This window comes from Peromyscus leucopus, chromosome 15 (assembly GCF_004664715.2).
Source record: "Peromyscus leucopus breed LL Stock chromosome 15, UCI_PerLeu_2.1, whole genome shotgun sequence".
Taxonomy (NCBI): domain Eukaryota; kingdom Metazoa; phylum Chordata; class Mammalia; order Rodentia; family Cricetidae; genus Peromyscus; species Peromyscus leucopus.
The window spans coordinates 56,623,089-56,650,905 of record NC_051076.1 but is presented as its reverse complement, the minus strand read 5'-3'; the positions used below and the strand labels follow the sequence as shown (position 1 = coordinate 56,650,905).

Sequence of the window (27,817 nt, the reverse complement as noted above, 5' to 3'; positions counted from 1 at the left end):
AGCATCCCATGCTGCAGTCTTCTTTCCCAGCCTTCCCACAGAAGGAAGAGTACTGTGAACTTTTTAAGTTAGCATCTTAGATCTCTCCAGCCCTTTGTCTGCAAATAGCATTTCACACACGTTCTTCAAACAATCTCGGTTGGGTGAGTCATTAGACCGTTCGCTGAATAATGAAGAACACGGAGGCCTGAAATGGAACTGACAGACAGGCACAAATGGTACCTAACTTCCCCCTGGGGTCCTAGCGGGACATCGTTCATCCTCTCTGACCTCTGCAAGCTTCCCCATCACTTTTATTAAGACACTTCTGCATAGGGTGGAGAAAGCTATACGTGGCGGGCTGGGCTTGCCTGGGGACGGTCTGCGCTCACCTTTAAATCAGGAGGCTTGCTTCGGGGACCCGGGTTGGGTGCCACCGCAGCGCCAGCATCTGAAGTTGGCCCGCCAGCAGAGTTAGCACCCGAGGCCTCCCCAGGCCGGAGGTCCGCGCCCGGCAGAAGGCAAGCCGCATCTTCCATCCCAGCCCCATCCTCCTCGCCCTGCTGTTGCTGCAGCTCGTCCGATTTGCACCTCTTCATGGTGTAAGTGGGTCGGCAAGGGGAATCTGTCCTTCTAGCGTGCTGTCTTGGAGGAGACCGCACCCCCTCTTGCACTCAAAGGACCTGGGGTTTAAATTATGGACGAGGGGAGTAGGCAGATCACGAGTTCTTGAATTTAAGAAAATATCTTTTTAAAGGAGGACGAGGGAGGGGCGAAGAGAGGGAGCCGCGGGATAGTTCATTCCGACCTGGGGAGCGGAGGCAGGTGGCGGGCGAAGCCGGGCTGCAGGAGTCCTTGGGTAGTCACTGGCCGGGGAGGAGGGCCGCTCCGGACCCCCAAACTTTCTGCCTCAGGGCCCCGCAGGGCGGGGGGAAGCTGGACCACACGGCGCATCCCTGCCCGCAGGCCGGGCTGCTGGGCCAGGCAGGGCGCGCGGGAGCCGGCCGGGCGGGTCCGGTAGGGCCGCCCTGGGCCCCGGGCCCCGCCGCCCGCCGCCGCCCCGCATGGGCCTGCCTCCTCCCGCCGCGCGCCCCGCTCCTCGCCGGCAGCAGCGCCAGGCTGCGGCCACAGCCCGCCGCCAGCGCGGCCTACCCCGCCCGGGCCTCCGCCCGCCAGCGCCAGGGCGAGGCGAGCGCAGATGGCGCCGCCCGCCAATGGGAAGGCCGGAGGGCTGCGCGGCGGCGCGCGGACAGCGCTGTAGGCTTGGTTGCACCGCGCGTCCCCCGGGAGGGTCTGGAGGGCGACCAGAGGCTGCGGTGGAGCTCTGCGGAGGGCCGGCTCTGGAGCGACCCTCTCCCAGGCTAGGCCTTTCCAATCATCCCGCCTCCTCGCTGTGCTGGGGGCGCAGTAAGGTGTTTATCATCGCTCCCCTAACTTTGCACCTTATATCTGGTCCCTTCAGTTAGGGACAGGCTGGTGGTCCCTTCTAGGGTACGTGTTCTGAGTCACAAACCCTATGCATGCGTTCATAGCTACAAATGCAAAGAAGAGGGTGTGTTCTGCCACATTGCCCCTCTCTCTGTTTTAAATACACGTCTCATAAGAACTTGGGCTTTACGTTCAGAAACTAGGTGTACAGAAACATGAGAGAGTCCCCTGCTCCCTGAAAGCAGTTTTTAAACAAGAATGGGTTGTTGCTGACAGGTATTAATGATACATACTGCAGAACAGAAGAGGAATGCTATTTTTGCCCCATACTAGCACTGAGCTATGTGGAAGATGAGAGCAGATGTTGGGGTTACCAAGAAATGGAGAGTAGCAGTATTAAAAGAAATAATTACTATTTTTCCCTGCAAACGGTATGTCTACTGTGGCAGTGATGGATTGCCCTTACCCAGCAGCCAGAAATTCTCAAGGCCTAAACAGGGAACCTGCAACATCAGTGTCACTCGGGAACCAGACAGAAATACAAGTTCCTGGACACTATTAAATCAAAAGTTACGGACCCAGAGATCTACATTTCACAAGCCCTTTGGATAATTCTGATGTGTGCTGATGACATCTGAGAGCCACTGGCCTGGGCTGCCGTGAAAGGCTGATCCTGTGTGAGTCACAGCGCTTCTTCTGAAGGATTTTTACAGTTTACCAATCTCATTCACACTCTCCAGGCCGTGGTAGCCTCGCTTCAGTTCCACTAGTCTGTGAGTTTCCTGACTCTGTTAAGTCTTTTTTTTTTTTTCCCATCCCAACCCCTTATTTTGATGTGTATCCTAAAAGAGACCAAGTTGTTAAGAATTTACTACCGACAGGGAGCCTCTTTCTAAACTAAGCTGCTCCATTTTTAGAAAATTGGAATCTAGAATGGGCTGGGAATGCAAAAACACCCCCCATATCCACTACACAGTATCAGGCACAGTTTGGGAATGCAAAGCTATAAGCCTTTCGAATTTTCAATGGTGAGGAATGGCAGGGCGCCAGAGCAGATCGTGGGTAGGACTAGACGACAGAGGGAGGGGGCAGGTTCCCTTGGTGCAAGGTATAAAGGAGAGGAACACACTGCTCTCTGCCTGAGCTGGGAGAACTGCAGAACCCTGGGCAAGCCTTGGGTGGCAAAGGAGTGTGGCGGGAGCCGTGGGCCCACCCTGACCCATGTTCATGAACTGACTCCAAGCTGAAGAAAGGCAGAAGGGGTTCCTCAGGAATCCTTTAAGAATGAGGCTGGAGAGACGGCTCCTCAGTTAAGAGCACTGGCTACTCCTCCAGAGGTCCCGGTTCTCTGCACTCAAACAGCAGCTAATAACCGTCTGTAGCTCCAGTCCCAGGGGATCCAAACCTTTCTCTGGCCACACTCTTCTAGCCTGCCTGGGCACCAGGCACACACACAGGGTGCACAACCATCTGTGCAGGCAAGACACTCATACACATAAAAAATAAATATATACATAACAAAAACCTTAAAAGACCCTTCAGGAAACAGAAACATCGTGATATTTTATTTATACCTCATTTCACTACTACATCGATGTTCACCTTGAGTTTGATTTTGTTTGTTTGTTTGTTTGAGGAAGCGCCTCACTATATACAGCTCAGGCTGGCCTCTAACTTGGGATCCCCCTGGCTCAGCCCCCCAAGGGTTGGGATTCCAAGCACCTAGCTTGTTTGATTTTTATATCATCATATAAAATCAACATTGGACATTACACATGATGTCCAAGGTGTGAAACACATCAATGGGAAGTCTTTAGTGTTTTTCATAAAATCCACTTTGTTTCCCTTCTTTCGGGGGTATGCTATTGGGAACTGAACCCAGAGACTCACCCATGCCAAGCTCATACTCTACCACTAAACCACACCTCCATCCCTAAACCATGTCCAGGTTTCCTAGTTATTTAGAAATTGGGGTAATGCTGTCTACCTTTTAGAATGTTGGGTAATATATAGAAGGTATGTAGACACCACTTGGCACAGGATTAAAGGTCATGACTTCTATAACAGATGTCATCCAGTTTCCAGATGGTACCATAAAACTCAGATCTGTTCCAGCCATTTCTAAATTTCACAAAGGGACATACTACTTAACAAATAGGCTACTTCGAAGGAAGTTTGGGAGTGATGTCATTGGAGAGACCTGGATGACCCACAACTGTGGCTTGTAGTTGGTGACAGAGTTTCATTGACTATAATAAACAAATAAGTACTTGAGATATATACAACTCAGAAGTACTTTGGCTGATTGAAATTCTGCTTAAAGTATTGAATCAATCATCCTACTGTTCTCTGTTGCTTTGAGAAAATATAAGTACTAACTCTATGTTTAAAATTTAAGATAGGACAAACATCTGCAGACTCACAAAGCAAGAGGCTATGTTTGGCATATTGGAGTAGAATTTTCCATTCTGTTTTGATATGTCTAATTATTATAAATAAATATGGTATAATGGAAAGAATGCTAGTCTTATGTCAAAAATTTTATGTGGGCAACCAAATCAATGAACCTCTTTAACCCATGTTCTTCTCAGCTGTGAAGGGGCTGTGATGTGTATGCTCACATTGCTTTTGTGAAGAGCCAAGTAGACAGTGCCTATGAAACGCCCATGCAGAACACAAGGCTGACGTCAGTAAACCCGAATGAAGCAAGCTGTGGCTCCACACCCCTAGGTTGTAGGAGGATGGCAGAATTGACCTATTAAACATGCTCTTTGAATAGAAATCTCAAACAGAATAATAAACAAGTCAGCCCTCACCAGTTTTACATTTGCTAACCTGGTGAATGAATAGATATAAAAAGAAGAGTGTTCTAGAATCCTTGTCAACACCCAGGTCAGTTTGGTGAACTGATGCTTTTTCCTATAGAGAGTAAAGAGGGAAGATGGGCAGCTAAGTCTAGAGTGGGTGAACTTTTCTTCTTTCTATAAAAACAGTTAGGTCTGAGAAGTTAGAGCTTTCTCTTTTTCTTAACAGTGAGAGATTTGTAGGGCATCTCAGAAGATTGGTAAGTATTATTCTTTTACTCTGTTGAGAGTTAGAAATCTGTTTTAAACCTTTGGGTTTTTGTTGATGTTATTTGTTTGTTTTGGCAGAATCTCAGGTAGTTGAGCTGGCCCCGAACTCACTGTTGTAGCCAAGGATACTTTGAACTTCTGATCCTCCTGTCTCCACCTCTCTAGGAATCCATTTTAAAACATTTAAACATCGAATGGATAAGGAGCTGTCAAGTCGCTGGAGAGTGATTTTGAGGTTTAGCATGCCAAGTAGAGTGGAACACTTAGGAAGGAAAAGCACTCTCAGGACTAGTTACAGTTTGGCTCACTGTATTTTGATACCAATGTCAATTACAAATATTTCTTTGTTACTCTAGTTTTCTTCTTCCTTTCCTGTCAGAGATGAACACTTCCACTCAGTGCTATCATAAAAAAGAAATCAACTTCTTTTGGATTAGGAGGAGTAAACTATGCAAATAATCATCACAGTGATTGGCTGGAGGGTTGATGATGTCAAAATCCCACCACCCAAGCCTCCGGTTCTCATTGGCTTTTGTAAGAGGCAGAGAGCACTGGGAAGGGTCTACATCACTCCACAATTGCTGAAAGCCCTGAGCTTAAACTAAATTTTGCCATTTTTTCTCTGGTTTTCTTAAAATGTGCCCAGAGCCTTTTACATGTTATTGCATTTCTTACATTATTCCAGGTTATTACTTAGTCGTATTCTCTAGGTCTCTGTAACCATTTAGAACAATTCTATTACAATCTATCAAATAAATCTCTCATGGTTTAGTTACTAGCCAGTTTATTCTTATGCACCGAGAATTGTCTGTTTCTTGCTTTTGGCTGAAATTCCTGTATGTATACAGAAACTATATATATAGTTGATGTATTTTATATCATTTCCTCCATGGCACTGTCCCTCTTACAGTTAACTGACTATATTCCAAAGGACTAGGCAAACCTATTGCTCTCACAACAGCCCCAAAAGCCCATTGTCTGCCTCACTCAGGCTGGAGCATTTCCTAACTACAGCACAAAGCTGAAAGTTTGTGTGTCTTGTCTCAGGTGGGATTCATCGTCTTTATTTGGAAAGCTGGATGTTCCTCAGTAATGAGAGAAGACTCATGATCATCACATGACCAGAGAAGGTCAGTGAAGCATAAATCTCGTTGAACTTCTCTGTGAAAGCTGGCATGGTAAAACGACCTTCTCTTCTCTATAGAGAATCCACACACACTTCTGGAAAACCAGTTTCCCAAAGGTTAAAATTCTAGACCTCGGAATAAGAGAAAAAAGGGGCTAAGGAGACAGCTCATGTGCTTGTCACACAAACATGAGGGCACCCACAGAAAAAGCCTGATGTGACCATGGCACATGCTGAAGAGGCAGAGACAGGAGGATCCCCGCAGCTTGCTAGCCAGACAGCCTCGCCAAGTCAGTGAGCTCCAGGTTCAGTAAGAGACCCTGTTTCAAAAAGCAAGGTGAAGAGTCCAGTCAACAGTCCCTGTGAAATGCCTGTGCTGGTCCCATGGCTTATGTCAGAAAGCTGAATGAAACAAGGTGAATGAGCAAGACGGCTCAGTGGGTAAGGACACTTGCTGCCAAGCCTGATGACCCAAGTTCAGTTCCCAGAATTTACATGGTGGGAGGGAGAACCAATTCCTGTAAATCGCCCTCTGACCATTACACATGTGCCATGCATGCATGCTTGAGTGCACACACACACACACACACATACACACACGCACGCACGCACGCACACATGCGCGTGCAGAAAGATCAAACACCAGTTTTGTTTAGAAATAACCAGTTGTGACTTCACATCAGAAAGCAGATGTTGAAAACAGCTCTGTATACTCTGAGTGGTCCTTTCAGGTGTACTAGCAAGAGCTGGTATCTCACTTAAATGTAACCACAGTGCTGGATATTTTGCTGGAAATGCTGTGAACATTTTCTTATTTAATCCTCCCAGCAACCCTGAGAGGTAAGAGTTCTCCCTGCTCTCTAGGAAGAAGCAGCTTGTGGGGCTACAGCACTTACCTACCTTTTCCAAAGCCTAGGCCTCAACCAGTCATGACTGAGTCTGAGACATTTCATGGCAAAAGATTTGACAATGACTATTGTTCAACAGTTCAATATGTATTTCTATGTTTATTTTGATTTTTTAATTTAATTTTATTTTCTGTGCATTTATGTGAGGGTGTCAGATCCCCTGGAAATGGAGTTACAGACAGTTGTGAGGTACCATGTGGGTGCTAGAAATTGAACCTGGATCCTCTGGAAGAGCAGCCAGTGCTCTTAACCACTGAATCGTCTCTCCAGCCCCCATATATCTGTATTTATTAAAGTATGTATTTGAAATACTTACCACTGCAAAGGATTTCCATGTTGCTTATGGAGGATAAAACAATAAAAGATACTTAAAGTCTAGTTGTGGGAAATGGGGTGCACATCCAATGTGCACTAACACAGGATTACAGATGCAATGTCTGTTAGCCTGCTGAATGGGAGAGATGTACCGATGTCTAGAAAAGGGACAGATTGCTATGTCTGATCAAGGACACAGTCATCCATCACAAGGGCTAAAAGATAAGACGTTGCCTAGGACAATCCTAATTCCATTAGGTAGGAACTGCCTACGGTGTCTTGAAAATAAAATCACTTACTGTTTGGGCCTCGTGCATACTATTAAGTTTTTGTAGCCTCTTGGTGGTAGAAATCTTTCTTCTTTGTTTTAATTCTCTGAGATTATAAGACAGTATTTCTCAAAGCATGGCCTGTGAACTAGTAGCATAAACACTTTAGAATTTAGTTATAGATGTAGATTCCCAGGCTTCATCCTTTTATTCTACAGAGTTGGAATATCTGGAGATGGAATCTGAAAATCTGCTTTTTGGAGAAGTGACCCAGATGATTTTCATCATCCTGAAGTTTGAGAAGCATGAGGGTAGGGTTGGTTGTTTATTTATCGACTCATTTATGAATTAAATGACCACTCACTGGATGCCTGGCACACACTTTCATTTCGTCTGTAAAGCGAAGTTCATAGAGAAGCAGTGTATGTTTCATTTCCTAGAAGGTGAGGCGGGATCAAATCTTGTCCAAGACCTCCTGTGTGGCTGGGGAGAAGGCCAAACCAGGTCTGCTTACCTTCAGTGTCCAGACTTTCTCACAATGGCCACTGCACTGTCAGCTGGACTATGTGATGCTTGCCATGTGTGGCAATAATAATGCCCGTCACATGAGCCCCACCGTGTGCTGTATGATTCAGATCTAAACCTTTCCATAACTTTAAATAGGTCCTTTGCCATGTATGATATTAATATGCAATCTCCAAATAGCTTACCACACGATTGAAAAGAGCCTTCCCCCATTTTTATCCTTTCCCAACAGATCCTGAAAATCTAACTCTGCCAGGACTTCCTTTCCTTGGTATAGTTTATTTCAACCCCTGGGGACCCAGTTTGGAATGGCAAACCATGTGCTGAAGTCTAGCCTTTATTTCTAACAGACGGCACACTTTGTTTCTGATATACAAGTGGAGAGATACTATCTGATTCAAGAAGAAAATGTTAGTTTCTTGAAAAGAAAAAAACTGAAAAACTAAATGAGTAACTTCTGTTGATCTTATGACTTCCAAAAGAGGAACTTAATCCAGGAATCCTCTTATGGGAGTTGGGATCACACCATCCCACATGAGATCTTATTCAGGAATATACATACTTGTGTCACACATCATCTTCAGGGAGCACGATAAAGCCCCAGGGCATACCCATGCAGCAGCGGGACTCCACCCTGGCTTGCCTTACAGCTCTCCCGAGGGGCTGGTGAGAAAAGATAGTACTTGTTTTCAAGATGTGATGCCACAGTGCGGTTGGTTCAGAGGACGAGTTGATAATACGTAGCTAGAGCCATATGGATCCTGTAACTTTTCACCTAGTGATACCTCCAGGGAATTTATCTCCAGGAAATAATGCAAAAGAAGAAAATAAGGTTCGGGAGCAACCACAATTTATAGTGCCATTATTTATTGTAATGAAAAAAAAAAAAAAAAAAAAAAAAAAAAAAAAAACCAACCCTGAAACAACCTAACGGTCCCAGAACAGAGAGATGAGCAGCAATGGTGTGACAGAACGGTTTGCTGCTGTGAAGGAGAAAACAGTGAGCGCATAGTGGGGTGGGGCCGGGTCTATCTTTAGGGACTGGCAAAATGGTTCAGTGGCTAAGAGTGCTGCTCCCCTTGCAGAAGATCCAAATTCAGCTTTCAGCATCCACCAGGCAGCTCACATCACCTGTAACTTCAGTCCCAGGGAATCTACGCTCTTCTGGCCTTCACGGGCACCAGAAACTCATACGGTGTACATACCAACAGGAAGGCTTATGCAAAACGTAGTGGCGCACGCCTTTCATCCCAGCACTCAGGAGGCAGAAGCAGAGGCAGGCGGATCTCTTTGAGTTCGAGGCCCAGCCTGGTCTACCGAGGAGTTCCAGGACAGCCAGAGCTACATAGTGAGATGCTGTCTTCAAAACAAAACACACACTAAAGCAAACAAACAAAAAACCAAACAGGCAGGTATAAAAAAAATTAAATTAAAATGTAAAAATTGAGGGTGGGGTGGGGCAGAAAATATTTAGAAAGCAATGTTTAAGTAATATAAGTGACAGCATTAAAATGCAACACTGTGTTGAGCTGGGATTAGGGCTTTGGAACCAGACGAACCTGTATTATTATCTATGTGGGTTTAGGCCAATCATTTAACATGACTGTCAAACAGGAATAAAAATATCCAGGGTCATTTTAAGAATTAATAACATCAACTACATAGATAAATCATGAGTAAGGATAGGGGGTACTAAGAAATGATCATGGTTGATGCTCAAATATGGGATGTTAAAAATGTATTTGAAGTGCTTTTCTCTGATGTCGTAAATGTAATACTGTTTCGCCCTTTCCCCCTTCCCCTTTGACGTCTTCAGATGCATTGTTTAAGAAATGTGTTCATACGGACTGCAAACTTACCTGCAGGGATCACTGAGCCCTGTTCCGAGAATATTCTACATCATTGCTCTGGGAGGGGAGTACGACCCTGAAACAGACCCAGGTGCATGTGGCTTTAGGTGGAACATTCAGGCTTTAGTGAAGCTTGTCACTGGGAGGTCTCTTTTCCCTTTGGAGTTTAGGGTTGCAAATGTCCTCCTGACCGAATGCCTCTCATCTCCCCTTGCTTCAGAGCCTGGGCCCCTTCTCCATCGAAACACCTCCTCGCAGGACTGAGATTATGAGAAATGGGGGCAGGCAGGGAGATGAAACAAAACATTGAAGAATTGATTCACGTGAGTATGCTGTTTGTGTGGAGCACTGTGTTTCTCAACTATGGATACACAAACAGTTTAACTATGTTTCAGAAGTCAGGCTTCAGAATCTTCATGGCCGGGCGGTGGTGGCACACACCTTTAATCCCAGCACTCGGGATGCAGAGCCAGGCAGATCTGTGTGAGTTCGAGGCCAGCCTGGGCTACAGAGTGAGTTTCAGGAAAGGTGCAAAGCTACACAGAGAAACCCTGTCTCGAAAAACAAAAACAAACAAACAAATAAAACCCAGAATCTTCTAGACAACCTTCACCATGATAGTATTGACTTTTGCTAGGAAACGTGGCACAGTGAGGCACACATTCGAGGAAGCTGAGACAGGAGAATTGTGAATTTGAGGCTAGCTTATGTAACATAGTGAAACTCTATTAAGAAAAAGAATTTTAAAAAGGAAGGAAGTTAGGAAGGAAGGAGAAGGGGGCATTACTAGGTTTTCATTTACCTATCTTTCTCCATACAGGAGTGACTCAGAGAGTATGACCCATTGTAAAGTGGTTCTATGTAGATAAATAAAATGAAGACAGTGTATTGGTTACTTTTCTGTTGCTGTGATAAAACACCACAACCAAGAGAAACTTAAAGAAAAAATGGTTTATTTTAGCTTGTGGTTCCAGAGGGATAGAGTCCATAATGGTGGGAGGAATAGCGACAGGCAGAAGGAGCAGGAAGCTTGCGATCACATCTCCATCCACGCGGGAAGCAGAGAGAGAGATCAAGCCGGAAGTGGGATTCATCCGAGTTATAAACCCTCAAAGCCTGCCCCCAGTGATGTGATTCTTCCAGTAAAAGCCCCACTCCTGAAGATTCCATAACTTCCCCCAAACAGCACCACCAACTGTGAACCAAGTGTTCAAAACCATGAGCCTACGGGAGGCGTTTCTCATTCAAACCAACACAGATGGCATCTACCGAACTGTTGGGTAACGTGGTAAAGGAAGGACATAACCGTTCATGTTTATTACTTTTTAAATTCATGTGAATGTGTGCCTGTGTGAGTTTATGTACACCAGTTACATGCAGATGCCCTCAGAGAAGGGTGACAGATGCCCTGGAGCTGGAGTTACAGCCAGGTGTGAGCCACCTGATAGGGATGCTGGGAACCACCTTGGGTCCTCTGAAAGAGAAGTATGCGCTCTTACCCACAGAGTGGTCTCTCCAGCACCAGTCTGTAACCATGGGGGAAAACAAAACCAGTTTACTGACACTGCTGATGGAAAATGAATCACGGCCAAGCTATGTTCAGGGCTTCTTCTGAAAATTTTTGGGTCAGTTATTCTACACAAAACAAAATAAAAGAACAACGACAATCACAACAAAACCCCTTTTGGAAAACCTTCTTCTTCCACTTGGCGTAAAATAAAAATGATCTTTGTTGGGGGTTGTACCAAATTCTCTTTAATTGATTGCCCTCTTTCCCCAGGCTCTGCATCCTCACAGCCAGGGAAGCCACTGATGAAATATTCAGCATTGGGATGATACTTGATGTATAATTAAGTAGGATGCATTTAGCAGTTCAATTTTATAGATCTTTAATCCTCTAGCTAATAAATATTCATGTAGACAATTTCATAAGCAAAAACAAAATATTCTTAGAAATACTATCCTCTTTGGGAAAAAAAACAAACCCATAATCCTGAATGAGCACAGCTATGATAGACAGGAAGACATGACACAGGACAGAGAGTGAATAACTGCTTTGCTCGTTATGACATTTAACCTTCACAATGTGATGGAGTAAGGACCATTGAAGAAAAGAATTAAAAATGGCAAACAAGTGTCTTAGAGGATTTACCAATAAGTTCTCTTAGAAAATAGTCACACAGCAGTAGATTTGCCTGAAGATGCATTGCCTCCGACATACTAATCAAACTTCTTAGACACCATGGAAGGTAAGGGTGGCAGAGTAGCAATTCTAAGATAATCAGGATGTAGATTCACTGATCATATGCTTCTTCAGAGCTCACTCATTCAGGGCTGCTTGCTCTTGAGGGGCCCCTCCTCTCATCAGAGGAAGAAGCAAAGAGAAAATAACCTTGGCTGCCAGCTGCTCAGAGAACAAACCTGGCTTGTTTAATAGAAAGCTGCGTCAATGTTTCACAGCCCAGCGAGTGTAATGTGTGGATAACCCAGACTGCAGTTTCTTTCTGTTTCTGTAAAACCCACCCCAATTGTTCAGAAAAGGTAATTTGGGGTGGGAACCTAAAAAGCCACCTACTGATGAGAGCATGTGTATGATCATAGTGTTATAGCTCAACTTATATTAGATTTCCATTCGTGGCCAGAATCCCATAGGCATTGGCCAGGATCAGGATGTGCGCTTTTATTAAAGAGTTTTACGTATTAACCTATGAAGGGATTGGAGTGATTTCTCACTGGGAAGGCTTAATTCCACCTTCTAAACAATAACACCTAAAGCTCTGAGAAGCCAAGTGATTTGCTTAAGACAATGAAACAAGCGAGCACCCCAGCCAAGACAGCTTAGTTTCTTTGATTCCAATGTTTTTTTCTCTAAATATTTTACGGGGATTATATTAAAAAAAAAAAAAAAGTACTAAACACTATGACTCACTTCGTCTTCCCAATAACCTGGTGAGGCTGAGTACTGTTAAACACCCTCCCTTCAGTTTTTAAAGGGAGGCTAGGATTTATTTTGGTTGACACCTTCAGAGATCTTAGTCAGGGCTTCATGCAGATGAGGCAGGCACTCTTTCAACATCTCCAGCCAGCTCCTCTAGCTTTTCATAGTAAACATTCCATGTTTCTGGCATCTCCAACTAACTCCCTTGGGTATCCATCGAAACTTAGGCTCCTCTCTCACAGCATTACACACCACCTGCTCTGGGCTGCCTGCAGGGATCCTGACCTTTTCCCTATTGCCAGCCTCCCAAGCCTTCCTTTGAAAAGAAAGGAAGCCATTATAGGGTCATAGAAGCCCCCATGGCCTTTTAATTGTGTTCTGCATGCCTGCAAAGCCAACATCATGTGGATGATGATGCCTCAGCCCGTTGCTGAATCAAACTGTAGTTGGACTCCTTAGACCATGGCTACGTTTGCCTTTGAGAGCCTGGTCAGCTGAGCGTCATGGAAAGGATCCGGAGAAACAGTGTACAAGGTGGGCCTGTTGCTGCTGGACACTCTGGAGATGCTATCATCTCAAGAAAGCCCCTTTGTCTGTCTGTCTGTCTGTCTGTCTATCTATCTATCTATCTATCTATCTATCTATCTATCTATCTACCTATCTATCCATCCATCTATTTACCAGGACAGCCAGAGCTGTTACATGGAGAAAGACCGGGCTGGCCTCAAACTCATCCCAGTGCTGGGATTAAAGGCATTTGCCACCACTGCCAGGCAAAAACGTATTTTAAATGGCTTTTTTCTGCTTTTTGACCTGTAATGGGTGGGACCAATTCCTGAGATGTCTTCATGGCATCTTTCCTGATGCAAAGTGTGTGACTTTTCTTCTGATGGTACTTTTTCCCCCCAGAAATCATGCCTTCCTTAACTTTATATAGGCTTTATGGCCAAACTGTAACTTTCTATGTTTTTATTTTTTACAGATAGGATTACATGTATCCTACATCTTTGAAGCTGCTATGTGGCTGAGCATGACCTTAAACTTCTGATATACCTGCCTCCATCTCCCGTGTTCTAGGATTGCAGACATGTACTACCATGCTGTCTTTAAGTCAGTGCTGAGGATGGAACCCTGGGGCTTCATGCATGCTAGACAAGCACCTCTTAAAGTAAGCTGCATCTCCAACCTGCTGGGCCGCTTATTGCTCTGATTCTCACTGTAAACTATCAAGACGAAGCCATCAAGAACAACGCCACATTCGAAATGCTGGACTGCTTTGTAATTTTCTCTGCCAGGTTAATTCGCCCGTCACCTTTTAATTCGGGCTTTCTAAACTAAGTTCCTTTCTAGAATGTAACTCCCAATGGCCTCTAGTCCTTGTCTCTACATGGAACCTCACAAGCCAAGTCTCTGTTGTCTAAATGCTGGTCAGTATTCTGGTTTTCTGAGGTCCCACCTGGATCTTCATTAAGCTGAGTGCTGTAGTTACTGTTCTACTGCTGTGACGAAGCACCATGACCAAGGCCACTTACAAAAGGAAACATTTGATTGGGGTGTTTGCTTACAGTTTCATAGGATTAGTCCATGGTCATCTTGGTGGAAAGGATGGTGTCAGGGAGGTAGTCATGGTGTTGGTACAGAGACTAAAAGCTTATATCCTGATCTAAGGCAGCAGCAGGCAGAGAGAAAGAGAGAGACGGAGAGACAGACAGAGACAGGGAGACTGGTGAGGGCTTTTGAAACTTCAAAGCCCAACCCCCAATGACACAACTCCTCCAAGAAGACCACACCTCTCCTAATCCTTCCTAAACTAGTCCATCAACTGGGAACCAAACATTCAAATATATCAGCCTATGGGGCCCATTCACAATCAAACCACCACACTGAGCTTAAGCATTTTAGGCTTTCTTTAGCTCACTTCTCCAAACTTTTCCAAGTTTCACCCACAGTTTAGTCACAGCAATGACCCCACTTCTCTAGTACTAATTTTCTATCAATATTTTCAACTGTGCCAAACATATTCAAGGGAAGACTAATTTCTGAAATCCATCAGAGTTTCTAAGGTTTCTGTTGACAGCCCTAGTTCTGTTGACTGAGTATTTAATGAGGTAGAAGATCACAGTAGCTAGAGCTCGAGGCAAAGGCTACTCAAGTCATGGCAGACAAAAGGCAGACAGAGAGGATCTTTTACCTTTTGTTTTGTGTTTTTCAAGACAGGGTTTCTCTGTATAGCTTTGGAGCCTGTCCTGGAACTTGCTCTGTAGACCAGGCTGGCCTCAAAATCTCAAAGACCCACCTGCCTCTGCCTCCTGAGTGCTGGGATTAAAGGCATGCGCCGCCGCCGCCTGGCTTATCATTTTTTTGTTTTTATTTTTTTTTATGTGTAGGAGTGCTTTGCTTGCATGTTTGTATGTATACCACACGCCTGCCTGGTGCCCATGGAGGACAGAAGAAGGTGTCCAGTCTCCTGGAACTGGAGTTATAAGCAATTGTCTGCTGCCATGTGGGTACTGGAAATTGAACTCAGGACCTCTGGAAGAACAGCCAGCGCTTTTAACCACTGAGCCATCTCTCCGGCCTGCAGATTCCTCCTTTTATCAGAAGTGATCACAGAACCAGCTCTAGCTCCCAGGTTTATCGTTACCAATGCGTCAGTTACTGTGATGGTTGGTTTTAAAGTCTGTGACACAGATTAGAATCACCTGAGTGGGATGTGTCACCTTAGGAATTGTCCCGATTGCCTTGATCGATGTGGGATGATCTCTCCGAACTGTGGGTGGCATCTTCAGGTGGCAGCCTGGAAAATAGGTCACGGCAGAGGATGGTTTGTCTTCTGCTTCCTCTGCCTTCCCTCTCACCACTGAGCTGAGTTACTGGGCAGCTGCAGCTGCTGATTCCTTCGCTGATATCAGAACCAGCATGTCCAGGCATCCGTTGTTGACTAGGGGCCAGCTGTTTCCCAGGAACCTCCAGGCTTCTGGTGTCAGATTGGGACTGCTGAGTCACCCAGCCTCCTGGACGGAGCAACTTCTGGGTTCTCAGCCTTTCAGGTGTGAGTCACTATTTCAATATAAGCTGATTCAATAAATTATATATGTGTGTGTGTGTGTGTGTGTGTATACACATACATATATACATATGTGCACACACATATATGCATATATATGTTGTAGAGTATTTGTTTACACTGTAAAGATGTGTCTCTGCCTAAGGCCCCTTCTGATTAGTTTAATAAATGGCCAATAGCTAGGCAGGAGAGAATAGGCGGGGCTTCCAGGCAGAGAGAGAGACTGGGGGGAGGAATCTAGGTGCACAGATACATCGAGACACAGAGAGGAAACAGGAGGTGCGGGATGGAAGAAAGGTAATGCCACATGGCAGAATGTAGATTATTATAAATGGGTTAATTTAAGTTATAAGAGCTAGTTGAGAACAAGTCTAAGCTAAGGCAGAGTTTATTTGTGAGCTGGCGGCCCAAAGAAAATCTAACTACACACACACACACACACACACACACACACACTTTTCTTTCTCTAGAGGACAGTTACCTTTATTTGGTGCCTCCCAAGTGTAAGGTATTTTATATGCTTTTCCCTATTATTATCACCCACACAATAACTACTGAAGTGAGCGATATTATTATCCTATTTGGTAGAAAAGAAAAATCAAGACTCAGAAGGGCCAATGACTGACGGAGATTTTACAGTAGCAAGAGAAATGAGAACCCAGGTGTGGTGGTTTGAATAGGAACGGCCCCCATAGGCTCATATATGAATGCTTGGTCACTAGGAAGTGGTGCCACTTGAAAGGGATTAGGAGGTGTGGCCTTGCTGGAGGAGGTGTGGCCCTGCTGGAGGAGGTGTGGCCTTGCTGGAGGAGGTGTGGCCCTGCTGGAGGAGGTGTGGCCTTGCTGGAGGAGGTGTGGCCCTGCTGGAGGAGGTGTGGCCCTGCTGGAGGAGGTGTGGCCTTGCTGGATGAAGTGTGTCACTGGGGGTGGACTTTGGGGTTTCAAATGCTCAAGCCAGGCTCAGTGTCTTTCTCTGCTGCCTGCTAATTTGGATGTAGACCTCTTAGCTACTGCTCCAGCACCATGTCTGCCTGTGTGCCACCATGCTTCTTGCTGTGACGATAATGGATTAAGCCTCTGCAACTGTAAGCCAGCCCCAATTAAATGTTCTCCTTTATGAGAGTTGCCATGGCCATGGTGTCTTTTCACAGGAATAGAACATTGACTAAGACACCAGGTTTATAGTATAATAATGCAGTTGATAAAAGCAGCTATTCTTCCTGGGAGTGGTGGTGCACACCTTTAGTTCCAGCACTCCAGAGGCAGAGGCAGGCCCATCTAGCTCAGGCCAGCAAGAGCTACCTAGTGAGACCCTGTCTCAGGGGAAACAAAACAAAACAACCTGAAAAAAAACAACTGTTCTTTTAAAAACATACTTGGACCTACTTTGAGATCATGGTAGCCCTTTTTAAATATGATTATTATGTAAATAAAGTACTATTGCTCCCATTTTACAGATAAGGAACTAAGACTAGAAAGTAAGTGACATCTCTAAGGTAATACAAATTTTAGGAGTGGAGAACAAGGGTTTCAATGCAAATTTCTCTGTCAGACTCATTTCTTTAACCCCGAGTCTTTGCTGACTCCCGTAATGTACCTTTGCATCCTTGTTGCCCAAGTTATGGTCCATAGGTCAGCAACAATGGCACCACATGACAACATGTTAAACAAGTGCAACATAAAAGAATGCAATACATCTTTGCATCATTAAACAAATGTTCCACAGCATAAATGAATGTAACACATCTTTAATAAACATTCTACAACAGTTCACTGTTGCAGCCTTAATGGCTTAAATCTTAAAAATCATGAATGTTTGCCTGCATGTATATCTGTACACCAGGTGTGTGCAGGGTGACCAATGAAGCCATAAGGGGGTTTTGAATCCCAAAACTAGAATTATGTATGGTTGTAAACCACCATGTGGGTGCTGGGTACTAGGTGCTGGGAACTGAACTTGAGGTCAGCTGGGTCCTGGGAACCAGGAAACAGGCAGTGCTCTTAATCACTGAGCTTTTCTCCAGCCCCAACACACACACACACACACACACACACACACACACACACACACACACACACACGACAAGGCCTCATGTAGCCCAGGCTGGCCTCAAACTAACTACTATGGTTAAGGATTAGTTTAAACTTCTGATTCTCCTTCCTCTAGCACCCAAGTGCTGGGGGCTGCAGGCTTGTGCCGGCATGCCCAGGATATGCGGTGCTGGGGGCTGAGCCTAGTGTTTTATGCATGCTTAGTAAGCACTCTACCACTGAGCGACACCAGCCTAACTTTAAACATTCTAAGTAACAACAAAACACTGCTTTTCTTGGCAGATCAAAAATGGTGATACATGCTTTCACATTTTCAAATGATGCACAGATTTTAGTTCCTGCTGCAAAACCTGAAAGTTCCATCATAAAGGACTTGCCCAACAAAACATGCCATCCATATGGTCGAATACTACAGAGTTCAAGAGAATGAAGCAGATCTTTCTGTTCTGGTAAGAAAGTCTTTAAGGCTGTAACGGAGTGTGTGTGGTGTTTGTTTATGTTTAAAGTATGTGTGCAGTTTTTACCATGGTGGCTGCATCCTGCAGGGAACTAGGTGACTAGGAGTCAGGGATGGAAAACCAAGGGAGGGGGCTGGAGAGATGGCTCAGCAGTTAAGAGCACTGGCTGTTCTTCCAGAGGTCTGATTCAATTCCCAGCAACCACATTGTGGCTCACAACCATCACAACTATCCGTAGTGAGATCTGGTGCCCTCTTCTGGCATGCAGGCAGAACACTGTATACATAATAAATAAATCTTAAAAAAAAAAAAAAAAAAAAGAAAGAAGAAAACCAAGGGAGACTTAGTTTTCCTCATGTTCCATTTATATCTTCTGAAGTTTGTACCGGTTTCTTATATCACTTTTCTTTTTGGAAACAGGTCTTACAACCTAAGTCTGGCCTGGAACTTGCTTTGTACCCCAGGCAGACTTTAAACCTCACCATCCTCCTGCCTTAACCTCTAACTTATTTTTTTTTAGATTTATTTTATTTTTACTCTGAGTGTACAGCTGTTTCGCCTGTGTGTTTGTGTACCATGTGTGCAGTGCAGGGGCACTGGAGTTACAGTTGTCAACCACCATGTGGGTGCTGGGAATTGAACCCTGGAATCCTGGAAGAACAGTCAGAGCTCTTAACCACTGAGCCATCTCTCCGGCCTCCTCCTACTTATTTTCAAAATATAAAGTACTAATAAATAGTTTTGTGATGTTGAGATGAGGTCTCGTTATGTAGTCCAGGCTGGCCATAAACTTGTGTTTATCCTTCCTCAGTCTCCTGAGTGTTGGGATTACAGGTGTGTCTCACTGTGTGTATCTCATCTAGATGGATCCCTCCTCCAGCCTGAGTGTTCTCTCCACTGATCCCCCTAACTGGAAATTCTTGTGTGTAGATGAATCATCATGTACTGCTTTCTTAGAACAGAGACAGGGTCTCACTGTGTATCCCTGGCTAGCCTGGCACTCACTGTGTGTAGATCAGGCTGGTTTTGAACTCACTGAGATCCACAAGTGCTGGCGTTAAAGGGATGTGCCGCCACACCCAGCCCATGTTCTATTTTTAAACAACACTATCAACCTTCTTTTCTTGGAATTACCATTTTGTGTTTTCACTTCTGTTTTATCTACTGAGCCTTTTGGAAAGCATGGTAATACAATCTTGTAAAGGAGAAGAATGGGCAGTGGAGAATGCACAGAGGAAAGAGTGAATGGGAAGGCACACGAGGCGCCCTCTTTGTAGCTAGCCTCCATCCAAGTGCAGATTCATTTGAATCGGTGGGCTTTTAGAAAGTGCCACAAGTTTCTATTAAAGGCTCCATATTTCACATCAAATTACTCTAACATAATGACATCACTTAGTTAAGAGCCCAGGTTACTCAAGATACCATGAGTTGTGTGTGTGTGTGTGTGTGTGTGTGTGTAAAATTTTAAAGCTAGACTTAAGAACTAAAAAGCCTTAAAAATCAACTTGTTTAGACATCATAGTTGATAAAACAGGGTCATGCCTTAGGTTACAAGGCAAGGTGTGTGTGTGTGTGTGTGTGTGTGTGTGTGTGTGTGTGTGTAACAGGAAAAAGGTGAAGAGGTTAACTGGTGTCAAGTTCTGTCCCTTTTGTGATTGTGTTACGTGTCCGTGACAGTCTGAGTGATGGAAGTTTGCCACACTGGCAGAAACGTAGTTAAGATAATCAGAAAGCTTTAGAAGGCTACAGACCTCAACTTCCCCTTATCCAGCCGGCTCTACAAGAAACTAACTGTCCTTTCCTTTATATCTCACCCACCCTTTCACAAACCCCCTTCCACATCTAGAGCAGGAGAAAAGAAAACGTAGACTGTCCCACAAACAGGAAAGTTTTCACTATCCCCAGGGTATTTTCAATCAATTCTCTAGTATCTGTTGTGTCCATCTGGGGTAACCATAGAGATATTTTGGCCTCAGTCTTATTTCCTCTTTCGACTATTTAAATCTTTCGCCTCGATTTGAGGTACCCCATTTCACCGGCGTTCGGACTCCGCTGGATTTGCCTTTCCCTGGGGACTCGTGTACAGAGCAAGAACACATTTTAAACGAAACGAGTGTAGTAAGCACAGGGATCAATCCGGTCCACCCGCTCCCGCGCTTTCCCGTGGGCGTTGCGGCATTCCACCCAGTCCAGACTACAAGTCCCAGGAGCCCGCGCAACGACGGTGCCTCGGTGAGCGCTTCCCTCGCTCCGCGGGGGAGCGGAGAAAGGTTCTGGCCAGTGCCCGGCGTCCCTGGCTGCTCTGCCGCGGCGGTGACGAGGCTGGAGGCCCGGCGGAGCGCCGGCAGGGGCGTTGGGAGGCGGATTCCGCCTCCCCTGAGCGCTAGGGGGCGGGAGGAGGGGGCCGGGCCAGCGGCGCAGCTAGCCGCCGAGCCAGCGGGCTGAGCGATGGAGGCCGACGGGCTGCCGTGGGCCGGCGAGTCCGTTTCGGGCCCCGGCCCGGGAGGCGGCGGAATGATCCGCGAGCTGTGCCGGGGCTTCGGCCGCTACCGCCGCTACCTGGGACGGCTGCGGCAGAACCTGCGAGAGACCCAGAAGTTCTTCCGCGACATCAAATGCTCCCACAGCCACAGTTGTCCCTCCTCCCCCGCGGGCGGCGGCGCGGCCGAGCTTGGCCCTGCCGGCGACGTCGCCGAAGCCCCGCTGCCAGCGGGTAAGGAGGACAGGCCCGAAGGAGAGGGGAAAATTGGAGGGTGGCACCTCCGTCGGCAAAACAAACCCCGGGAGGAGGCCGCCGGTGGGAGTGGGCCGCGGGGGCGGCGCGGGGCCTGGGCCGCGGGGATCTGAGATGAGGTGGGAGGACATCCTTGGGGAGAGGTGGCGAGGGCTCGAGACCGGGAGGCAGAACCCTTTTCGGGCTAAGCGGGGAGTGGGAAAGTTGCTCTGAGTTGGGGGTGCGCAGTTTGGGGGCCGAGTCCTCCCAGTTAGGCATCAAGTTGGGTGTTCCTGGAGTCCCTGGACGCCTTGGGACTGCACTGGCATGTGTGTGTGTGTGTGTGTGTGTGTGTGTGTGTGTGTGTGTGTGTGTGTGTGTGTGTGTGTGTGCGCGCGCGGGGGGGGGGGTTGGTGGTGTTTGGGTGTGTAAAATGATTGTAATCCAATCAAGAGGCAGCCCTGTGAAGATGCCCTCTAAATAGGATTTGGAGTCGCCGAAGAAAAATATACCTAAAAGGTGCCAGCAATTAATCGGCCAGAGATGTTACTTGGATTTATGGTGAAAGAGTTAAGGAAGACTTTTTGTTGTTGTTGGGGGTGGAGGAGGGCGGTCCTGAGCCCTTAAAGAACTTGCCCTTCTTGATTTTTTTTTTTTTTTTCTTTTTCTGGGATGTGTCAGAGGTCCCAAATCACTTTAAATACTGCAAGATCTTTGATCCTCCTTGATTGCTTTTAAACTGCAATTGGAGGGAAACTGGAGGGTTGAGCCGCTGTGTCTGTCTCCTCGGGAAGTTGATGGAAGGGAGAAGCCACTGGTATTCCATATGGATGTGTTTGGGGGACAGCATTACAGCAGATATGGCCTTGGTTTTTATTTAGTGATTCTCAAGCTGCAATGTGGATTAAAATAAGCTCAGGAGTGTATTAAAAAACGCCATGTCCCAGGCTCTGTCTCCCGAATTCTTGTTGTGTAACCGTGGTAGGTGGGTCCTGAGAGTCTAATTAGCAGTCAAAGATGCTGGGATCTGATACAGGTGTTTTATTAACACTCTCAGAAATACGAATTTAGATGCTGGTGACAAGTTTGGACTTAAGGTGAACTTGTGAATTGAACCCTACACTCATATTAGATGTATGTTTAATATCTTAAATTTGCCTGAGACTCCGGAACAGGGGATTTAAAGATGTGCTGGTAAGTTCTGATAGAGTCTTCAATGATGCTGTTCCATTGCCCAGGATAGCAGTTTAAACAGTCCTTGTTTTGGGCCAGCAACATAGCTCAGCCAGTAAATGTACCTGCTGCCAAGTTGGTCAGGAGAGAACCTGCTCTTGAAAGTTGACCTTGGCCACCACACCACACACACACACACACACACATACACACACACACACACACACACACACACCGAATATATGTATTTATTTTTTATTTATTTATTTATTTATTTATTTATTTATTTTTGGTTTTTGAGATAGGGTGTCTCTGTGTAGCCCTGGCTGTCTTGGAACTCTTGCTGTCAACCAGGCTGGCCTTGAACTCACAGGGATTCAACCTGCTTCTGCCTCCCAAGTTCTGGGATCAAAGGCATGAAATGCCACCATCACCTGGTTGAATATATGTATTTTTAAAAGATCTTTTTTTTTCTTCTTGTCTTTTCTTTTTTTTTGGGTGGGGGGGGAGGGTTGAGACAGGGCATCTCTGAGTATGTTTGTTTGTTTGTTTATTTATTTATTTATTTATGGTTTTTTGAAATAGGGTGTCTCTGTGTAGGCTGTCCTGGAACTCACTCTGTAGACCAGGCTTGCTTTGAACTCACAGAGATTCACCTGTCTCTGCTTCCTGAGTGTTGGGATTAAAGGCGTGCGCCGCCATGGCCAGGAGAAAGAGCTTACTTACCTCTGGAGATAGAGAGCTCTAGGGTGAGCTCTGCCTCTTCTGGTAGCTTTTGACACACCCAGAGACGTGCTGTCTGGAAGAGGATATGCCTGCCAAGCTTTGCAGCAGCCTCCTCCATCCCAAGACCCTCCTGTAGCTTTGCTTTAAAAGCTCTCTGGTGATACTCTGACTTTAAAATGACTGTCTCAGAGTTATTCCTTAAAAAAAAAAAAAAATCAGAATGGATTTGACTTAGGTGGAGATTTTCAAATTTTCAAGCATCTTGGTTGGCTTTTGTGTCCTTTAAAGACAAACCTAAGACATTACAAAACCACCTTTGTATTCTTGCTTAATTGGCTTTTCTGATTGACTGCATCGTGATCTAATTTTTGCATACTTAAGCTTTTTTTTTTTTTTTACCCTTTGGAATGTGCCCATCTCAATAAAATCCCAGGAGGGCACAGATGACAGGGTAGGGGCCAGTTTGATTTTGTTCCGTACCATGCTTCCCAGTCATCCGGGAGGGGTCTGTGTTTGGGGGTGCGACTGCAGCAGAGTTTCAGGTATCTCTTTCTGTGTCTGGTTGAAGGATGCTGTTGTCCTGGCTGTTTTGGTAAAGGTGTTAGAGAGCAGAACTACTCCATAAAGGACAATTGGCTCCTTGTGCTAGTTGGAGCTTTTTGGTAAGGTCACAGTCACTGGGAGGTGTCTCAACTTTCTTTGTGAGTGTTGGTTTCTGATTAATAGGGACTCAGAACATGGAGGAAAGGGGCACTCGGTTCTTAACCTAACAAGCCCTTCTTGGTTTAACGCAGTGTGATATTTGAGCAACTGGAGATCTGGAAATAACTATATTTTGGAGTTGTTGGACTAAAAAGATGGCAACAATAATAAAGCATTTAAAAATATTTCTTTGCATACTATTTGGCATAACACATAACACCATTTTTTAAAACTTTCACTTTCAACCATAGAGACCTGGGAAGAACCCCAAAATAGCACTTCTCTTTTATTTTTGGTAAGTATGCATTCACTCAAGTTGGTGTATAGAACATAAATAGCTCCAGGATTGTGCAAGTTACGTGTGGACAGGAGGCCAGGTTCGGTGCAGGAGGGTGCCTGTGACCTCAGCCCTGGGGGTAATTAGAAGGATCACTGTCAGGAGGTTCTCTGTTAGATTCAGGGCCAGCCTAGGCTTCGTAGGGAGTTCCAACCCTGCCAGGTTTACTTAGCAAAACCCTGTCTCACACTGCTCCTCCCTCTCAAAAGAAAAGAAGAAAGGAAAAGAAGTCGATGGAATTAGGCATGGCAGCCCATGCCAGCCACTCCAGTGCTCAGGAGCCTGAGATGGGAGGACTGAGAGTTCTGGGTCAACCTGGGCTGTGGAGTGGTGGGGGTGGGAGCCGTATAGATTAAATAGAGCTCTTAAAATGTTGTGGCTTTGAGTAGCTTTGCTTGTACAAAGAAAACTGAGCTGTAAAAGAAGGTTCATTGAGTCCGTTCCCCCATTGTTCAAGTCATCTCATGTAGCCATGCGGGAGAGACCCCTCGGCCTGTTGGGTTTTTTGTTTTGTTATTTGTCTTTTCTTCTCTGCTAGATCATTCAGAGGCAAAGAGATAAAGGCTTTGGACCCTTTGTAGGCAAGGCAGGGTAGAGTATTACCAAACAGAAGAAGGAAAAACATTTGTCTTATTTTATGACCCAGTGCAGGGCCTGGTTGTTGCAGTTCTTCTTAAAGCGCTCCATTTTAAGAAGCTGGGGTGACTCATGTATGTCTGGTTGGAAGGCTGTCATTTGTGTTGCCTCCCTTGGTCTTAACTGATCATAACTGTGTTGTGTCACAGCTTCCTCATCTGGAGATGGGGGTTGTCGTCGTCCTTACCTCTGGGATTGTTGGGAGTTAGTATTGCGTGTTTAGAGCGGCTCTGCTGGGGGGCTGGTAAGTAGCGGCTGCCGTTTGTCCTTGATACGCTCTCCCCGTGTTCGTCCGTCCGTCCGGCTGCTCTTAAGCTCTGTTCAAGAGATCCCTCTGCCTCTGCATCTCAAGTGCTAGGAATACACGTGCACACCCAGGCCCGCAGTAGCCATGATTAGGTAGACATGTGAGGGCCTGGGGTGTGCTGGTCAGTATGTTACACATGGGAGTTAAAGAGTCAGGTCAAGAAATTTGCCTTGCCTCAGGGGAGTGGATACCAGTCCCCTCGCTCTCCCTCTTTTTCTCCTTTCAGTAGAGTCCTGAGATGTAGGTCAGGCTGGCTTCAAACCTGTAACCCTGCCTCACCTCCTGAGTGCAGAGACTGTAGGTGTGCAGCCCGACTTTGCCTTACACTTGTAAGAAAAACTAATGATAATTGTTATTATTGCAGAGCACCTATTTTCATATGTTGGGTGATGGGAAAGAAGCTGGAGGCCTGAACTTGGTCCTCTGCAGAGGTATAATCTCAATTAGAACTTATACACATGTAACACATCAACTGCAAATAGGAAGGCCGAGTGGCTAGATTATAGGCCTTTTAAAATGAATTTTAATTCTTGGGTTTTTAATAGCTGTTTGCTTTTTGCTGTTTACTAGATGTGTCTCTCGGCACTCTTGGGCCTCTTTTGGTCACTCTTAGAATTTCAGAAGCTAGGCCCTAACACTTACTGAGAACGGACTTTGTCCTGGAAATCTGTAGCACAGAGTGTAGTCAGCAAAGGTGCTGTGACTGGGAGCCGGGCACTTGGAAGGCAGGAGGATCTGGGCTTCAGGATCAGTCTGAGCTATATACAGAGCTCCAGGCTCGCCTGGGCTTCATAGTGAGACCTGTCTCAAAATCCAAGCCAGCAAACAAAAAAATGGTCCTTCCTGTCTCACTGTCTGAGGTGGGAGTGATAATGCTCACCGTGCAGCGTTGTGACACTTAGAGACGGTGGACACTACAGCTCACGTGTAGGTGTTAATAGATGTGGCTCGTGCCCGTGGTAGGGTGTGGTGAGCATTGGATTAGCAAGTGGGCTTGGCAGGAGGAGGAGTAGGACAGAAAGGTGTAAGGAGGGACAAAACAGCGCTGTACTGGAGCCAGGTCTCCAGGCTTCAGGTCCAGTTCTGCTTCCGTGGCTCCTGTGCGTCCCTGGCCGGCATCTGAGTACAAGTGCACTCTTCCTAGAGACTGTTAACATGAGTCCTCCTGTAGAACCGTGGTTTACCGTAGTAGGAGACCTTATCCCACTCAATAAAGAAAATGTGACACACCCTCCTCGGGCCCCTTACCTGGTTCCTGCTCCCTGAGGCTCAGGGCTTTAGGGACCACCTTTGCTGATCAGAACCTTGCTAGGAAATGGCCTCTCAGAGCACAATGGCCTTTGCACCCTTTCCTTTTCAGTCTGTCTCCCATCTCTTAAACTCCTAGGCCTGTGTGATCCTGCTACTTCAGCCTCCTGAGGAGCTGGCACTGTAGACATGTGCCACTGTGCCTAGTTGAGCGGAAGTCCAGGCCCTATCCAAAATAACTGTTTTCATGTCCCAGAGAATGATTTTCTCGCAGTACTAACTAGACCAGAGTGCCATCAAGGTGTGAGAAGTGAGTTCTCAATGTTCATGCACTCAGCAGCTCTTTATGTAAGTCATTCTACCTGGGGACCTGAGATGCGCCATTCCAGAATTGCAGTTAGGAAAGGAAGCTTAGCATTTCATCAGGCCCCAGTGAAGGATGTCTACAGATTGGTTGCCTCCTTAACCATCACCTGACTTTGAAGAGATGGAGAATGATGAGATGAAGGACATATAAAACTGAAGACCTAAGCAGGGCATGGTGGTGCACAACTTTAATCCCAGCACTCAGGAGGCCAAGGCAGATGGATCTCTGTGTGTTTGAGGCCAGCCTGGTCTACATAGAATGCTTCAGAACAGCCATGACTATGTAGAGAGACCTGTCTGAAAAGCAAAACAAAGACTGAAGACCTGAATTCAAGCCCCAGAATCCATATGGTAGAAGGAAAGAACCAATTCTTCTTGTAAGTTGTCCTCTGACCTCTACAGGTGTGTGCATGATACATATATGTTTTTACACACACACATTAAAAATACTGTATTGGGGCTGGAGAGATGGCTCAGAGGTTAAGAGCACTGGTTGCTTTTCCAGAGGTCCTGAGTTCAATTCCCAGCACCCATATGGTGACTCACAACCATTTGTAGTGAGATCTGACACCCTCTTCTAAATAAATAAATAAATCTTAAAAAAAAAATACTGTATTGAAGCCAGGTGGTGGTGGCGGTGGTGGCGCACGCCTTTAATCCCAGCACTCAGGAGGCAGAGGCAGGCGGATCTCTGTGAGTTTGAGGCCAGCCTGGGCTACAGAGTGAGTTCCAGGAAAGGTGCAAAGCTACACAGAGAAGCCCTGTCTTCAAAAACCAAAAACCAAACCAAACCAAACCAAACCAAACCAAACCAAACCAAACCAAACCAAACCAAACAAGCAAGCAAACAAAAAACTGTATTGATAAAGAGTTGAGGGGTGGGGGCTGTCTTGGTGGTAGAGAGAGCTTACCTAACTGCAAGGCCCGGATCTCATCTCCTTTCTGCTAAAAGGAACAACAACTTTGAAAAGGAGTTGGGGTATTCTGTACGCTTTGTGAGTAGTGGTGATCGCCCTGTTTGTGTGGTTCACTGCAAATGTATCCCATTCCATTACCATTAGTGATCCACCCATCTTTGCCTTTCTTAGAGGAAGATGTGATGCTCCTGTGGAAACGTGGGTTGTTCCCCCCCCCAGAGTTGCAAGATCCAAGGTGAATTTACCCTGCACGTAGGAAAATAGTCTCTACGTGGTACAGAGTATCCGTAATATAATGTGGGTGTGTAGAAGGTGCACTTTTCTTTCTTACCTCCCAGGACTTTGGCTGGGTCCCTTGTGGGGATGCCCAGTCTCAGGTCAGTCCCTTTCTGGGCTTGAAGATTCAGTTCTTTGGTAGTTTGGGATCTTGGAACTTGAGAGCTGACATAGAACATGTGAGTGGTGATAGGGACATGTGCACTCCTGCTTTAAGCTGTATAGATCAGGGTTTCTGTGAAAGTCCCTTATATACGTTCCTCTCAAGTCCAGACCAGAGCCCTGAAGGAAAGCCAGCCACAGCATGGGGACCCGTTGACAACCTCCTCTCCCCATCTGAAGTGCCAATCTTATGCCCTGTATTTTTTCCCTCTCCTGGGTAATGTGAATGGTGTGGATGTACTCTCCAGCTCTGTGCCGTGTGGCT

General features: G+C 45.9%; 2 protein-coding genes across 3 annotated transcripts in view; one reads left to right on the top strand and one right to left on the bottom strand.

Moving 5' to 3' along the window:
* Positions 1–946, bottom strand: part of Tmcc2 (transmembrane and coiled-coil domain family 2) — a 38,598-nt gene extending 37,652 nt beyond the window's left edge. The window contains exon 1 of one of the 2 annotated variants that reach the window (XM_028876535.2): positions 372–946. In XM_028876535.2, the coding sequence (XP_028732368.1) occupies positions 372–578 (207 nt within the window). In that variant the 5' untranslated portion in view covers positions 579–946. The remainder of the gene's footprint in view (positions 1–371) is intronic. The other variant, XM_028876534.2, reaches the window with a different exon arrangement.
* A 19,288-nt stretch (positions 947–20,234) lies between these two features.
* Dstyk (dual serine/threonine and tyrosine protein kinase) overlaps positions 20,235–27,817 on the top strand; it is a 48,385-nt gene continuing 40,802 nt past the window's right edge. Inside the window, exon 1 of the mRNA XM_028876538.2 lies at positions 20,235–20,702. Coding sequence (XP_028732371.1) covers positions 20,438–20,702 — 265 coding nt within the window. The 5' untranslated portion in view covers positions 20,235–20,437. The remainder of the gene's footprint in view (positions 20,703–27,817) is intronic.